This window comes from Tupaia chinensis, unplaced genomic scaffold (genome assembly GCF_000334495.1).
Source record: "Tupaia chinensis unplaced genomic scaffold, TupChi_1.0 Scaffold000115_1, whole genome shotgun sequence".
NCBI lineage: Eukaryota > Metazoa > Chordata > Mammalia > Scandentia > Tupaiidae > Tupaia > Tupaia belangeri.
Window position 1 is genome coordinate 4,123,863 of NW_006159579.1, and position 17,166 is coordinate 4,141,028.

Consider the following 17,166-nt stretch of genomic DNA (forward strand, 5'->3'; position numbering starts at 1 on the left):
TTTTTCTCTCTCTCTCTCACTTTCACTCTGTCCCTCTAGGGTCAAGCTTAAATAAATAAATAAATAAAGTTAACATAATAAAAATAATTCTTTTTTTTTTTTTGAGAGGTTTTTGCTATAGGGCATGTGTGCTCGCCAGACAGACAGAGAGAGACAGAGAGATAGAAAGCGAGAAATCACCCCCGAGGGGGATGGTCACGCCGCAATCCCTTCTCCTCCGTACTCCTCTTGGGATCTTGGGCACGCACGCACACGCACCCGGCGTGAGTTTTAAGCCACTAGGTCCAGGACGTGAACTGCGGTCGACGACGTGGGAGTCCAGTGACATAGCCATTACGCTAACTGCTGGTCCCAATAAAAATAATTTTTAAGAAAAGAAAGTGGGATTAAAGTATGAATTTATTGGGTCCAGTAGATGGTAAAATGGTTATGTCACTGAATTCCTATGTAGTAAACCGTGGCTTGAGTCCTGGACGTGGTGACTTAAAAATCTCATGCCAGGCAAGTATGCATATGTGCCTAAAATCCCGAGAGGAGAATAGAGGAGAAGGGATAGTGGTGTGGCCACCCCCCCTGGGGGCTGATTTCTCACTTTTTGTCTCTCTCTCTCTCTATCTTTCCAGAGAGCTCATGTGCCCTATAACAACAAAAACAAACAAACAAACAAAAAAAAACCCCTTAAAATCCATGTATAGTTTCATGCATTTTCCACAAATGTTTTGAAGATCCTGTGTACAAAGCAAGGCTTTCTACCAACCTGCATCTGAAGCTGACAAAATCTGCAAGAAAAGGGACCTAAGTCCCAGAATGGTGCCTGGTCATTTAACACGGTGGTAACAGCTGTGACCCAGACAGTGTCTCAAGGGTGTTGAGACTAATCTTGCACATACTTACTGCAAATCTGCTGAGGATATAAGCTCCAGCTCCAACTCCAAATCCAATGACGCTTTTCATCCTGGAAATGGGACATACCAAAAACAGACGGAGTCAGCTCCATGTGGGGGCAGCAAAGCATAATGGAGAGAATATACTTTGGGTTCAAATTCTGTTTCTCTGACATTTACTAGACATGAGAATTTGGACAAGTTGGTGTTGGTTTGTTTGTCTTTTAACTGCCTGAATTTCAGTTCGCTATCTGTAAAACAGGGATCCTACCACCTGTAATAGTGAAATGAAATATGACCGAAACCCGAGGGTCATCCTTGACAGCTCACTGTCCTCTCATTTCAATATCTGACCAATCAGAATACATCCGTCTACCTCCACCCTCCAACAGTATCCAGTACCAAGCTACCGTTACCTCTTGCCTGGAGTACGATAACAGTTTAACTGGTCTCCCTGCTTTGTCTCTCTCACTTCTCTCCAACCCATTCTCTCTACTGTAAGATGAATCCTTTTTAAAAATTTTACAGCCTTATTAACACTGAATTTACACATCTACAATGATCATTTTAAGAGACTGAAGTGGATATCACTTGTCTATTTAAAACCCTTAAAATTCTTCAGTATCTCTTCTTTACCCTTAGAAGAAAATCACAAATTTCTCTGATTAATGAGACCCGTATAATTTGGTCCTTCTCTAGGTCTCAAGTGACAACCCCCTGCCTTTCTTTCACTTGCTCATCTGGTCCAGGACCTTGGGACATATTATTCTCTTGAATGGAATCCTCTTGCTCTGGCTCTCTGTCCAGGAAGGGTTTTTGTTTGCTTGTCTGTTTTGTTTTTATCTTCCAGGCTTCAGTTTTGATGACACCTTCAAGGAGAGTCTTCCCTAACCAGCCTATTTATGCAGATCCTGCCCTATTCTCTATCGCTACACCTCCACTCACTTCTTTTGTAGCACTCCATTGTGGTTGTTTGCTCTCTTGTTAACTATCTCCTCCACTACACTCCATGGAGGGTGGTAACTTCTGTTTTGAGCACCATGATACCATCTGGACATGAAGCAGAAAGTCAATAAAAAAGTCTTCCCCTAACCAGCCTATTTATGTAGATCCTGCCCTATTCTCTATTGCTACACCTGCACTCACTTCTTTTGTAGCACTCCATTGTGGTTGTTTGCTCTCTTGTTAACTATCTCCTCCACTACACTCCATGAGGGTGGTGACTTCTGTTTTGAGCACCATGATACCATCTGGACATGAAGCAGAAAGTCAATAAAAACCATGTGAAAGACTGCAGAAAGAACCTACCCTAACTGGGTAAGAACAGAAAGCAGCATTTCGGCCAGCTCATCCATCGTCGGATACTGGTACCTGAAATACAGAAGGGCATCTCCTGAATTAGAAAGCACCCACAATTCCTAGCTATGAGAACAGCTAGAAACCTACAGGAGTCTCAGATAGAAACATGCCCCGTGACCACAGGCTCAAAGGAGGTGAAGGGGTGCATGGAAATGACCGCCGCATCTACAGCTGCCATATCAAGAAGAAAGTAGAAGAACCCACATGTTTCTCTCTCCGAAAGAGCAGTCTCTGGGACCAGATGAGGCCACATGAAAAGAACTGGCAACATGGCTTTCTCTTTGGGTATTTCTAAACTCTTAATTACTTCCACTAGGGTCTAGACTCAGTAAACTTCTAGGAATAAGAATCAGCTCAGGAGGTGGCTCCTGGTCTGCTGCTTACAGTTAGGGGCTAAATACAAAACTAAACAAAACTTTGCTGGGTCCAGGCACACAGTTACAGATGCCGAGCTCTTCAGTATGAACGGTATGTGTTTTACTTAGGAGTAGGATCACATGGTTATTTTATTAATTGCTTTTGAATTTGACTAACAATATGAACCATATGATTCTGAAATGGTCAGGCAAGCCCAGGAATAGACTCAGATATGGAATCCTAGAAGAGTAAGGAGCAACCATAGAGATTATAGAATCAGAGATGAGAGAGATCTTAAGATGACCACCTATTTAGGAGGCGGGGAAACCAGTGTGCTTCTGCCTGAACCCCTCCAGGGATGGCAAGTCAATGAAAACCATGTGAATGACTGTAGTAGGAACTGCAGTTTTACTGCTTCTGAATACTTTTTTGTACAAAGTAAAAAAAAAAAAAAGAACTAGATCCAAATTTTCTTGGATAGGAACTGATCACTGGCCAATTTGCACCGAGAGGTAGAACAACTTGGAAACAGTCAACACCAATTTTGGAGCCTAACTGCGTGAGTTCAAATCTTAGCTCTGCTACTTATTGGATATAGAGGCTTGGTCGAGGTCATTAATTTTTCTGAGCCTCAGTGTCATCACCTGTAAAATGGGAATAGTAGTAAACCTAGCCATAGGGGGGTCAGAATGAAATGAATTAATAAATGTAATGTATTTAAAAGCAGTTTCTGGAACACTATTACGTAAGTATTAGTAATTATTTATCTGCAACGGCCAAAGGCCGTTCTGGGGATGAGTGAGAAAGAGGGAAGGATTAACTATTACATTAAGTATTAGTAATTATTTATCTGCAATGGACAAAGGCCATTCTGGGGATGAGTGAGAAAGAGGGAAGGATTAGTGTTCCCAAGTGTGTGCTCTCAGCAGTCCCTCCCAGGTAGGGAGGGAGGGAGGGAGCCTGTGACTCCGCTGTGCAGGGCAGGATGAAGCTGAGGGCACCAAGGCCAGTCAGACTGCACCTCTACCTGTCAGGAAAGCCGCTCAGGATAAGTGGTTACACAAATTTAGATTCCCATCACTAGATTGAGGACTAAGGATGGGGAGGTGCTTCAGGAAACCTCAGAGGGAGCTTGGACCTAGGTCGTTAGGAGTTATAGGAAAGGACACAAAAATGACAGAACTAAAACAGACGAGGAAGGTGAGGCAGTGAAAAGTGGGCGTTGGGATTAAAAAAGGTCCCTGCTATAAACTATTCATGGGTATGAGAAAACAAGCAATTTCTTCCAATAAGTCTCTAGAACAGTACTCAGACCAAGGAGGGGGAATGGGCATGTGGCTGGCCGGTGAGCATAACCTGTAGGCTGCGACAAAATCGAGTGGAAGGGAAGCACGTGTTTCTTCTGCCACTGGGGCTCCCACCTCCACTTCTGATTGGATACCTCCCCCAAGGTCTTGCCGCCTTACCCCGTTGGGAAAGGAGGGGCACCTTCTTGCTGGCCTGGGGCATCCACATGGCAGACAGGAAAGTGCTGGGTGATCTCTTGCATATCCTCAAAGTTAAAGAATGTGTTGAAACAAGATTTATCTAGAAGAGTAAAAGTAGCCATAAGTGAGAGTCTCCATTTCTCCCCAGTTATCGTCTACCCAGTCAATGCCGTATCATCGTCCTCTTCCTTTCAATCACCATTCCCCTAACCTGAGGCATCTGAACAACTTGTCTTATTTAAGCGGACCTAAAGGCTTTTAAATATGAGACACCTCAACAACTTAGCAACAACTAGTTCTCAATTCTATATAGTGCCTACAAATTGGAAAGTACTTTGTTGAAGTTGGTTGGTTTCCTGGTATTGCACAAAATAATCTTATACCCAAAATGCTCTCATTTTTCATGTACCTTATTCCCCCCTCTAACAGAGACATTGACTATACCCCAAGAGCTTGGCTGGAGTGAATATCTTGAGCTGCTTATATTAAACACAAGGGCTCCTGTCTCTTGGCAAAACTGCTAAGGTGTAGGGAGGGAATGCTGCTTCAGTTTCTCCCTCTCTCTCTTTTTCTCCCTCTACTGCATGGGGGGGATGGGGAAGCATGCCCTCAATATATCTGAGAACACTTTCTTATAAAATATATTCTGTTAGAATGCAAAGATGGGGCTAGCATGATGGCTAAGGTCCTGGTTTCATACATGTCTGACTATGATTTAAGACCCAGGACTGGTGGCTTGAAAAATTCCAAGGGGAGCCAGCAGGTGGCATGGTAGTTAGGGGTGTTGAACTCCCACATGGCTGACCGAGGTCTGAGGCCTAGACCTGGTGGCTTGCTTTCTCACTTTCCTCTCTCTCTCTCTCTGTCTGATCACAATAATAATAACAACAATAATAATGATAATAAATAAGTTAAATAAAATAATTCTTTTAAAAAATCACAAGTAAATAAATAAATAAAATTTTTTAAAAGATGAAATATTATGATAAGAAGGGAAGACATAAAATACGTATGGTTGAGGCCAACATTAATATTTCAGGGGAGATAGGGAGGAAGGAAAGGAACCTTTGACACGTTTTCCTCCCCGGCGCACTATAATCCTGCCCCTTAGCCTTGCAGCCAGCCAGAATCACAGGTGCAGCTGTGGGTGGGGTGGGCCCAGTGTGTTCAGGCTGACCTGGGATCTGAACCTCAGGCCTTCTCATATTGTTGAAGTACTGTGCAGAGTGCCCCTACCACCCGTGCCACCACAGCTGAGCCTGCTGCTTCAATTTCTTTTCTTTTTTTTGAAAATAATTATTTATTCATTAAAATTTATTTGTTATTATTATTCTGTAATTTGACCAGGGAGAGAAAAGGAAAGTGAGAAAGCAAATTGTCAGGTCTGGGACTTGAACCACCGTCAGCCACATGGGAGTCCAGTGCCTTAACTAACATCATGCCACCTGCTGACCTCGCTGCTTCAATTTCTACCTTTCAGTATCACTGCTTGGTGGCTAGGACAGCTCTAGCACTGCACTGCAGCTTCAAATGCAACATGAAAGAACACACACCGATACAGACTCTGCAAGACTATGGCTACAGTTAAGATCTTACACTACCATCTAGAAAGATCTCCAAGTCACTAATGACAGGCTATAACAAGAATCCTTCTGTCAATTCACAACAAAGTTAAGTTCAAACCCTGGGTTTTCTAGGCTGAAATATGAAAAACTCAAAGTACAACCTGAAAAATACAAATTTTAATTCTTCTTTCTTTTTTTTTTTTTTGGAGAGGTTTTTGCCATAGGGTGCGTGTGCTCGCCAGACAGACAGAGAGAGACAGGGAGACAGAAAGCAAGAAATTACACCCCCCCCGGGGGGGGATGGCCATGCTGCAATCCCTTTTCCTCCATTCTCCTCTTGGAATCTTGGGCATGCATGCACACACGCCTGGCGTGAGTTTTAAGCCACCAGGTCCGGGACACAAACCGCAGTCGACTACATGGGAGTCCAGTGACATAGCCATTACACTAACTGCTGGTCCCTAATTCTACTTTCTTATCAGTTCATCATACAATCTCTAATCCTTTAGCAGATATGACATAAAAGTGAGGTATTATATTTATTTATTATTTTTCACATGAGTTTTGCCAGAGAAAGACAGAGAGAGAGAGGGAGAGGGAGAGAGAGAAAGCAAGCCGCCAAGTCCGGGACTTAAATCGTGGTTGGCCATGTGGGAATTCCAGCGCCTTAACCACCATGCCACCTGCTGGCCCCAAAAGTGAGATATTATGACAGTATCCCCGCCAAACATATTTTCCTCTACTTCCCAGGACTAACCCCACCATTAGTGAATGTAGCAAATAAGGAGAGAATGATAAAACAGAGAAGGGACTCTAAAAAGAGCTGTTCATTGTTCTTTTAAAAATATACAAAGATTAATAAATACGATAAAAAAGAGAAGGTATAAAATAAAATACATACGGTTGAGGCCAATGTCATGATACGTCAGTATAACTGGTTTGTTTCCCCTCAGGAAGCCTCTTACAGTGACGTGGACCACACCATGAGTTGTTTCTATGTCATGCTCCTGTAACAAGAGAGTGTCAGGTCTCAGTGAAGGCAGAACCAACTCCCTAGGCTGCCAGTTTCATGACATCTGCTTCACTGCCATTTCCCACCAGCTAGGGCAGTGAAGTATGAGCAAACCAGAGATGCTAAACCACACATACTATTTCTACTTTTGAATCCTGCCAGGTAAATAAATAGGGAGAAAAACATACCTTGCCATCCCTAAAGCTTACTTGTGAACCCAGAAAGTCAGAGATTTGTAGAGAATGCATTCACAACTGGCTTATAGAAAAGAGATCAGTAAGTGGGGTAAGGAGCCAGGTCAGACTTGGAGGAAGAAAAGTTAAGGAAAAGACGTGAAGGAGTGGCTGGGTGAGAAGTCAGCGGGCTCACAGTCGGACACACGTTCAGCTCCTGATCATTTCGGTAGACTCCTACGGGTGTGTCTCCCTAGAATCTCCTCTCTTTTCCGGAAGCTGCACTTCTGTGTGATCTACACATCATAGGAGTGGCTCCTGCCTGCCTTTGTCGAACAACTTCCTGGAGCGGCTTACTAGAGTCAGGTGGGCATCTGCCCGTGCTGGGTCAGCGGCCTTCTCTAGGTATTTCCAATTGAGACTAAGAAAGTTCATCTTTGGCTGATTCTCTCAAAAAGAGAACTAAATGTGCAAGTTTTCAGTAGGCATTTCCTCTAATTCCTGGTCTTAGCTGTATATGCGCTCTCAAATTCAAAAATCCCTGGACTGCCTCCAGTTTAAGTGATCTTGGATGGGTTTGTTGTCTATACCCCAAAGGATCCTAACCAAAGTAATGAGCCAAGTCTGAGGTGTAGTCAGAGCAGAGCTCAGGAACTGAATCAAGTTGGGACAGGGTACAATCAGAACTGCTAGGAGTGGTGAGGTGGGAAAGAGAGGGCCTGCAGAAAAGTTAAGAGAGATTTAGTCTGGTACTCCTCACTTTTATATTTCTTGAAAATAAAAAAACCACCATGCCTAGGCTACTGAATTTCTGATGAAGTCTGCAGCTATCACAGGAAGTCTTACATTAGCTGTTTGTAAGAATCTCAACAAACGCAAAGGGCTTCCAACTTAGTTTTTCCCTTATGTAATAATGAACTTCGCCCAGAACTCTGGTTTCTTCTCTGAGGAGGGACACAGAAGACAATCTGAGGCTAACTGGACATCAGTGTATCTCAAATCATAGGCCCCAAGGTGGAGCGAACAGGTATCTCTATGAATCAAACCACATGTGACTCAGTATTTCTGTTATTCTCTGTAATTCTACCTCCTATTCAAGCTTATTCAAAAGTTGGAAAAATGGAAGTAAGAAAGAAAGGACAGAATCAGGTACTGTGGGGCTGGCTGGGGGCCTGGTGGCTAACATGGCTGGATACCACATTGCTGACTACACGGACACAGCAGCTTGAAATACACGCAGAGCAGGTGCACGGGCATGCCCCAAAATCTCAAATGGAGAAGGGATTGTAGCATAACCACTTCCCCCCGGGGGTGCTTTCTCACTCTCCTTCTCTCCCTCTTTTTTATTCTCCTTCCTTCATCTCTCTGGTGAGCACTTGGGCCCTCTAGCAAATTAAAAACAAAAAAAGAACCAGATACTGTGAACAGCCTATGAAATAAAGAATGGGATTCAGATAGGAGAAAGATAAAGAAATAAACCACTCTTACTATACAAACATCTTTTTAATAGCAATGTCAGACTTACTGAGGGACCTTATCCCCCTACCCCTGGTTCAGTCACTAAAGATTCACTTACTGAATTCCTAATGCCAGACCCTGGACTGAGCTTTGGGGATCCAACAATAAGGCAGAGATGTGACCCCTGCTCTCAGAGATTATGTTCTAGATAGGGAAGCAGACAATAACCACACAAACCAACTCCCTCTTTTTTATTCTCCTTCCCTCATCTCTCTGGTGAGCACTTGGGCCCTCTAGCAAATTAAAAACAAAAAAAGAACCAGATACTGTGAACAGCCTATGAAATAAAGAATGGGATTCAGATAGGAGAAAGATAAAGAAATAAACCACTCTTACTATACAAACATCTTTTTAATAGCAATGTCAGACTTACTGAGGGACCTTATCCCCCTACCCCTGGTTCAGTCACTAAAGATTCACTTACTGAATTCCTAATGCCAGACCCTGGACTGAGCTTTGGGGATCCAACAATAAGGCAGAGATGTGACCCCTGCTCTCAGAGATTATGTTCTAGATAGGGAAGCAGACAATAACCACACAAACCAACCCACAGTAATGGCTTGTGATAGGGGGTATGAAAGAAAAAACTCGGATGCTGTGACAGAAATGAAGACAGTAACTTCACTAAGCACAGAGGAAAGTGCAAATTAAAGTCAAGGAGATGCTATTGCACACACACCAGAACGGCAAAGACGTAAAGTCAGATCATGCCAAGCGCTGTCCACAGAGAAATGAGAGCTCACATACACTGTCGGCAGGCATGTAAATTAAACGAGTACCCTGGAGAACAACTCGGTATTTCCAGTACAGTTAAGAGGTCCCTACACAACAGGTATAATATAAAGAAATTCTTGAACACGGTAGCACATGCAGAGAGATATACACGGTGATGCCTGCAGCTTTGTTTAAAATGTCACAAAAAAAATCAGGAACAGCTCAAATATTCATCAATAGGGAAACTTATAAATGAATTGGGATTTATTCACTTAATGAAATACAGACGAAAATGAATGAACTGGAACAGTAAGCATTAACACACAGAAGTCTTGAAAATACGGATACAAGAGCAAGATGCAGACGTATATGCCACATAACCCCATAGACTGTGTATGTCTTCATACAGAAATTAAAAGGGTAAGACTTTGGAGGAGATGGAATGCATACTAACTTTAGAACTTTGTTTTCTTCTGAGAGAGGAAGATTATTTTTTTTAGAGAGATTTTTGCTATAAGGTATGTGTGCTCATCAGAGAGACAGAAAGTGGGAAATCACCCTCCATGGGGGGATGGCCATGCTGCAATCCCTTCTCCTCCACTTTCCTCTTAGGATTTTGGGCATGCAAGCACACACACCCCACTTGAGTTTTAAGTCACCAGGTTCGGGATCTGAGCCGTGGTCAGCTATGTGGAGTCCAGCAACATAACCATTACGCCATTTGCTGGTCCTGGGAGTGGATGATTCTGAATGGGAACTCAAAGAGGCTTCAATATTGTTTTGTTTCTTGAGAAAAAGAAAGCCAGAATGAAAGGGGGAAAGAGAAGACAGTGCCTGCCATATGGAACGACACTACAGGGGAACCTGAGTTGAAGAGTGTCCAACAGGGCATCAATCTGGTCACTGGAGCCTTCCCTTCTGTCATACTCAAACCTTCAGTAGAGAGAACTACTTAAACACTCCAGAGTGGCTTCAGCTGTGCTACTGGGAACAGAGGGGATCACCAGTCTATATTCTGGTCCTCGGCATAGCAGGACCTCCCCAAGCCTGACTGGGGGTACAAGGTGGATTGTGAGGCATTAAAGAAGGTCAGGAGAGGATGATAAAGAAGGTAATATACCAGATGGGGTAACAGAAAAATTTTTTTTTTTTTTTTTAGGTTTTTGCCGTAAGGCACGTGTGCTCACCAGAGCAAGGGAAATTAAGAAATAGCCCTGCAGGGGGGATGGCCATGCTGCAATGCCTTCTCCTCCATTGTCCTCTCAAGATTTTTGGTACACATGCACAGGTACCCTGTGTATTTTTCAAGCTGCCAGGTCCAGGACTCAAGCAGGCAGTCAGTCACATGGGATCCAGGTGCCTTAACCACTATGCCACTGGCTGGCCAAACAGAGAACGTTTTTAAAAGATGAAGGAGGGGCCAGCAGAGTCCATTATGTCAATGGACTCCCACATGGCTGACTATGGTTTGAATCTAAGACCTGATGCCTTCAAAATCATGCTGGGTGGGGACCAGCGGTTAGCGTAATGGCTATGTCGCTGAACTCCCATGTAGTCGACCGCGGTTTGAGTCCTGGACTCGGTGGCTTGAACTCAACACTGGGCACATGTGCGTGCGTGCCCAAGATCCCAAGAGGAGAATGGAGGAGAAGGGATTGCAGCATGGCCATCCCTGGGAGAAGATTTCTCACTTTCTGTCTCTCTGTCTTTCTCTGTCTTTCTAGTGAGTACACGTGTCCTATAGAAAAAACAACAACAAAAAAACATGCTGGGTATGTGCCCAAGATCCCCAGAGGAGGAGAAAGGAAGATGAAGGTGTGGCCATCCCCCTTGGGGGGTGATTTCTCACTTCCCCTCTCTCTGGTGAGTGCACACATCCTAAGGCAATAACCTCTATAAATAAAATAAGATAAGATGAGGGAGGGTCAGTTGGTAGTATGGAGGTTAAGGTGCTGGACTCCCCTCGGCTGACTGTGCAGTTTGAGTCCCAGACCTAGAGGCTTAAAAATCACGCTGGGTCCTTGTACATACGTGCCCCAAATCCTGAGAAGATTGGAAGAGAAGGGACTGCAGCATGGCCATCCTCCCCGGGGGAGTGCTTTCTTACTATCCCTCTCTGCCTCTCTGTCTTGCACGTGTACCCACAAAAAGAAAAAAAACCCCACCTTTTTAAAAGAAATAGTTTTTTAGGAGTTGGCAGGTGGTGTGGTGGTTGGGGGTGGTGGACTCCCACGTGGCTGACTACTGTTTGAGTCCTGGACCTGGCGACTTGATTTCTCACTTTCTCTCTCTCTCTCTCTCACTCTCTAGTCGGATTAAAATAAATAAATAAACAAATGGATAAATAAAAGTTAAATAAAATAATTCTTTAAAATTAGTTAATTTTATTTATTATTATTTTTTAATTTGACTACAGAGAGGCAGAGAAAGAGAGGAAAGTGAGAGAAGAGGTCTGGGACTTGAACCATGGTTGGCCATGTGGGAGTCCAGCACCTTAACCACTATGCCACCTGCTGGCCCCCCAAAAGCTCACTTTTATAGTGAGCTCTCAGCCTCTCCTTTCCCATAATATGCCTCCAAATTGTGTAACAACCAAAGTATCAGTGGTCCTCATGCACTGGACCCTCTGTTCAATGTTCTTAGTAGAATGAATAATAAAAAGAAAGGAGGCACTCACTGCCTTGGAAAATCTTTCACACATGCTTAGTGACTTTGTTTGAGAACAGCTAGAATGCGGCTCCATCCGGCGACAAGCGTGCAGAGACCCTGGCGACACAACCAATTCAGTGATCAGGACCCTGGACAGTGTGACGCTGCCACCTCCGATCTGCTCAGTCAACTCTCATCTCTTTCAAGCCTGTTCCCTGGTTACCTCATCAGCCCCAGCATTCCAGAGTATGAAGACACAATGAGACCGTGAGGTCAAGGGGTACAGCCCGGGGGATGTCCCCCAGCCCTTTCTCATTGGGGATATCCCCACCAATGCCATGCACTTCTTCAACATGATCCCTGTATTCTCAAGGCTTCTACACCAACCATATTGGCTCTGTCCTGGACTGCCTCTCCCTCCTAATGAATGATGAAGTCTTTTTCTTTTTTATTTATTTATTTTTTTGAGAGGTTTTTGTTATAGGGTACATGTGCTCACCAGAGAGACAGAAAGTGAGAAATCACTCCCCAGGGGGAATGACTACCCCACAATCCCTTCTCCATTCTCCTCTCAGGATTTTGGGTATGCACGCACATGCGCCCAGCATGAGTTTTAAACCACCAGGTCCAGGACGTGAACCACGGTCAACTACATGGGAGTCCAATGACATAACTACACCATCTGCTGGTCCCATGAAAGATGAAGTCTTAACTGGCGTCTATTTAGAAATTTAAATGTAAAGGTTTAAGATAAGACCATTATTTGATATTGGGTTGTCGGAAATCATGGCATGTTTTTCTATGCAAAAATGCATCATGACTTTTCTGACAACTCAATAATAACCAACTTCTACCTTTTCCTTAAGTCTTTTTTTCATCAGTTAAATGTGCTGGGGAACCAGCAGTTAGCGTAATGGTTATGTCGCTGGACTCCCACGTAGTCGACCGCGGTTCGCATCCCAGACCCGGTGGCTTAGAACTCACGCTGGGCGCATGTGCGTGCGTGCCCCAAGATCCCAAGAGGAGAATGGAGGAGAAGGGACTGTGGCATGACCATCCTCCCTAGGGGGTGATTTCTCGCTTTCTGTCTCTATGTCTGTCTGTCTGGAGAGTGCACGTGCCCTATAGCAAAAACCTCTCAAAAAAAAAAAACAGTGCTGTCTCCAGAATGACACAGTCTTTCTTGTTCCCTATCTCTAAACTCAGTTATCACAATCAGTCCTGCTTATTACTTCTCCTTCCCCATCCTGGCCATTCTGAAATGGTTTAGTAAACATGTATGGCAAAATACTCCAGGAAATGTCAACATTTGTATTACTAGGAGATGTTATTGTTTCTTATATGCAGGCTACGGTGTGAGCCTTGGATGTAGTTTTTGTAATGATGCATAAATATTTATCCCCCCACCCCCAGTTATTTGCTGTAGGGTATGTCTGCTCACTAGGATGCAGGGGAGGGAGAGAAGGAGCCAGGAAAATGAGAAATCACCCCCAGGGTGAAGTGGAAGGACATGAGTTTTGGGTGGCCAGCATTCATCACGCATGTGATGTGACAGAGGCTGCTGGAGGAATGAACACTCTAGTGACAGATGGAAAGGGAACTGAGACTAGGGGTGGTAATAAAAAGGACTTTAGCTTTTTCTATAAGGTTTTTTTTAGTTTCCCCTAATGAGAATAAAGTCACCTATAAGCTTAGAAAACAAAAAGCAGGACCAGCCCTATAACACAGTAGTTAAGCCAAAAAAAAAAAAAAAAAAAAGGAAATGAAAAGGGGAGACGAGATCTCCAGGGGAGCGACTGTGAATGAAGGCTGCCATGTGACAGGGCCTGATGAGAACTAGACAGCATGGAGTGGAAGTGGAGGTGGGTTGGCAGCCACTCCAAGTTCTCCTGGGAGGAAGTGGCGTATGTAAAGGGAAGCAGTGGGGTATGGGGCCAGTTTCTGGGCAGCCTTGAAGGCAGGGAGTCGGGTGGGGTGTGAGCATGAAGAGTGCAGCGGGAGGTTGAATCCCAGCTCTCTTCAAACACCCCTTTATGGAAGGAACTTTTAGGTTATTTATTTCTCTGAATTCTTATTTTGTAACAATGCCATTCACCAAGTAATCTGCAAAAGATTTAAAGTTGTTCCTTCTGAAGAGGCAGACACACACATTTAAACTGTAGTATAAAAACCAATCTCCAGCCTCTGTGAGAAGAGTTTTTAAGTCTCTGGCCTAGCAGATTTGTTCTCTGCTTTCAGACCAGAGTCCTCCACCATAAACATGCTCCGCCGGATCCTGAGCCAGGCCAAGAAGCATCCGAGTTTGATTGCCCTGTTTATATTTATTGGAGTTGGAGGTACCGGAGCAGCACGGTATCTCACGGGTTTGGCAATGTTCACTCCTGATGTCTCTTGGGAAAGAAAGAATAACCCTGAACCCTGGAACAAACTGTAATGAATGTGGATTACAGTGAACTGAAGAAAGAAGGCCCAGAATTCTAAATGAAATGTTTCACTTATAAAGCTGCTCGTAATGGTCTTCCCGAAGCCATCTGCAAAATTTTCCACTTAACCAGGAAATATTTCTCCTCTAAATCCATGAAATCACTTTGATGTGTTCAGATTTACACTGGTTAATAAATATCTGAAACTTGAAAAAAACAAACAAAAACCAATCTTCACAGTTGGGTTCTATCAATCAGTTGCTCTTTTTAAAAAAATAATTATTTATTTAATTTTATTTATTATCATTATTTTTAAAATTTGACATAGGGCACATGTGCTTACCAGAGACAGAGAGAAAGTAAGAACGCAAGCTGCCAGGCACAGGACTCGAACCATGGTCACCCATGTGGAAGTCCAGTGCCTTAGTCACCACGCCACCTGCTGGTCTCTACAAATCAGTTTTCTAAAGAGCAACTGCAATTAAGCAGCCAGCATGAAATTACTCAGCCCTTTGCTGTGCCGAGATTATCCTAGGTGCAAGAACTCCATCCATTATCAGCTTCTTCTATGAAAATGATACATCCTGGTAGACAGGAACTCTTCACTCTTCATTGATATTTATTGATTACTCCGCTGGTGGAAGTGGAAGATAATTTGATAAGATATGCCAAAGTCATAAATACACTCATTCCAAGAATGGAGCTAAGGAACTAACTGAAAGTATAGATCAAATTTATGCACAAAAATATTCAGTACCCTGAACACATAAGAAATCTGATTTCCAAAACTAATGGAATAATTAAGTCACAGTATAGTCATATGATAAAATAAGAGACAGTCATTTTTATGAGTTTTAACATGGGGGGAGCTCAGCAGGTGGTGTAGTGGTTAAGGCGCTGACTCCCATGTGGCCAATCACAGTTCAAGTCCCCAGTCCGGCAGCCTTGAAACTCACATGGGGCATATGTGTGTGTGTGTGTGTGCCCAAAATCCCTAGGGGAGAATGGAGGAGAGGGGACTGCAATATGGCCATCCTCCCTCAGGGGTTGATTTCTCACTTTCTGTCTCTGTCTCTCGGCAAGCGCTCATGCCCTATAGCCAAAATCTCTCAGGAGAAAAGGACAGACGTGGAGTGGGGGGCCAGCAGATGGCGTAGTGGTTATGGTGCTGGACTTGCACATGGATTTCTCACTTTCCATCTCACTGTTTCTCTCTGTCTCTGGCAAGCACAAGTGCCCTATGGCAAAAACAAAACAAAACAAAACGACAACAAAAAACTAGAAAAACAAAACCAAACCAAACCAAAAAATGACTTGGAAATGAGACTACACTTAATATTAAGTCAGAAAAGGGGATAAAGGGCCAGCAGGTGGTGTGGAGATTAAGGCAGCAGCGGATCCCACACGGCCAAGTGTGTGATTTATGTCCTGGACCCTTTGACTTGAAAAATCACACTGGGAGCGTGCGTGTCTGTGCCCAAGTGCGTGCATACCCAAAATCCCAAGGGGAGAATAAAGGAGAAAGGATTGCATTGTGGCCATCCTCCCTGGGTGTGTGAGTGTGTGTGTGTGTGTGATTTCTCACCCCAACCCCCTCATGCAAGCACCCTATAGCAAACTTAAAAAAAAAAAAAAAGACACAAAATTATATATATCCAATGATATTTTGAAATGCATTTTATAAAAATTTAAAAAACATAAATATGTATCAACACTGCATACATTAACATGGTTGAGCCTATGTTATAGAAGTTTTTCTTAGCTACTTCGTAATTCCCTATACTTTCCAAATGTTCAACCATGAGCATGCATTTTTTTTTTTTTTTTGTAAAGAATTATTTATTTAAGGGACCAACAGTTGGCGTAACTCCCATGTAGTCAACTGCAGTTTGAGTCCCAGACCTGGTGGCTTAAAGTCACGCCAGGCACGTGTGCGTGCGTGCCCAAGACCCCAAGAAGAGAATGGAGGAGAAGGGATTGCAGCATGACCATCCCACTGGGGGGTGATTTCTCGCTTTCTGTCTCTTTCTGTCTTTCTGGTGAGTGCACATGCCCTTTAACAAAAACTTCTCCCCACCAAAAAAAAAAAAATTAAGTTTATTTGTTATTATTATTTTTTAATTTGACCAGAAAGAGACAGAGAGAAAGGGAATGTGAGAAAGCAAGCCACCAGGTCTGGGACTCGAACTGTGGTTGGTCTGTGGGAGTCCAGCACCTTAAACACCATGCCTTCTCTGGCCTCAAGCATGTACTCTTTTGATTACCAAAATATAAAAGTAAAAAAAACTAGAAAGAAATAAATTAAAATGTAGTTCTTTCTAGGTAGCAGGGTTTTAGGAACCTTCATTTGGAAGCTTTTCTGAGTTTTCTAAATTTTTTTATTATATCCAAAACAAGTCTTATTTATTATTATTTAAAGTAATCTATTATACATACACCAAGAAGCTATAGCATGTATCCCGACTCTGGGTCCAAACATCTAAGCAGTCTCACAGGGAGAAAATTAAGCAGCTGTGAAGTAGTTTAATAAGTGGAGAATAAGACACTTGCTGATTCACTGTTTCACTGGGCAGCAAACTCATTTCTCCCTTCTCAATTCTAAGCATGCCACCTTGAATCATTCCTCTTCCCTCATTACTCTTAGAGCTGCCGTTTGCCTCAGGGGAGCCACCCAGCAATGACATCACCTAGCACCATCAAAGAACCAAGAGAAATAGTACACCTTCAATTACATTTTCATTATTGGAAAAAAAGCATTTAATTGATTAGTAGAGAAAACAGAGAGGGGAAAAGGCAATTTATTTAGATTTAAGTTGGGAGCTGGTTCATGATACTTACATAACTTCCTGGGCATATTATCAAAGATGCCTTAAAGATATTTCTGAGGCAAGACAGATACCTGAGAAAAGCCCTAATTAAATGGCTTTGGTTCCCCCTCAGGCCACAGACATGTGGTGGTTAACGCCAATGCCAAGGCTCTGCCCTTCCATAAAGTGACAGTGCCCATTTCAGATTTGTTCTGCTT

At 43.3% G+C, this 17,166-nt stretch overlaps 1 protein-coding gene and 1 pseudogene across 4 annotated transcripts in view; one reads left to right on the forward strand and one right to left on the reverse strand.

Annotated features, from left to right (window-relative positions):
• LOC102484404 (cytochrome c oxidase subunit NDUFA4 pseudogene) overlaps positions 1–14,254 on the forward strand; it is a 30,431-nt pseudogene extending 16,177 nt beyond the window's left edge.
• The window catches only part of NDRG3 (NDRG family member 3), a 75,893-nt gene that overhangs the window by 36,092 nt on the left and 22,635 nt on the right, over positions 1–17,166 (reverse strand). For 3 of the 4 annotated variants that reach the window (XM_006144095.3, XM_006144096.2, XM_006144094.2), the window contains 4 exons: positions 6,554–6,659; positions 4,067–4,187; positions 2,193–2,255; positions 895–955 (listed from right to left, as the gene is read on the reverse strand). In XM_006144095.3, the coding sequence (XP_006144157.1) occupies positions 895–955; positions 2,193–2,255; positions 4,067–4,187; positions 6,554–6,659 (351 nt within the window). Of the gene's footprint in view, positions 1–894; positions 956–2,192; positions 2,256–4,066; positions 4,188–6,553; positions 6,660–11,746; positions 11,943–17,166 lie in introns of those variants that run through there. The other variant, XM_014586149.2, reaches the window with a different exon arrangement.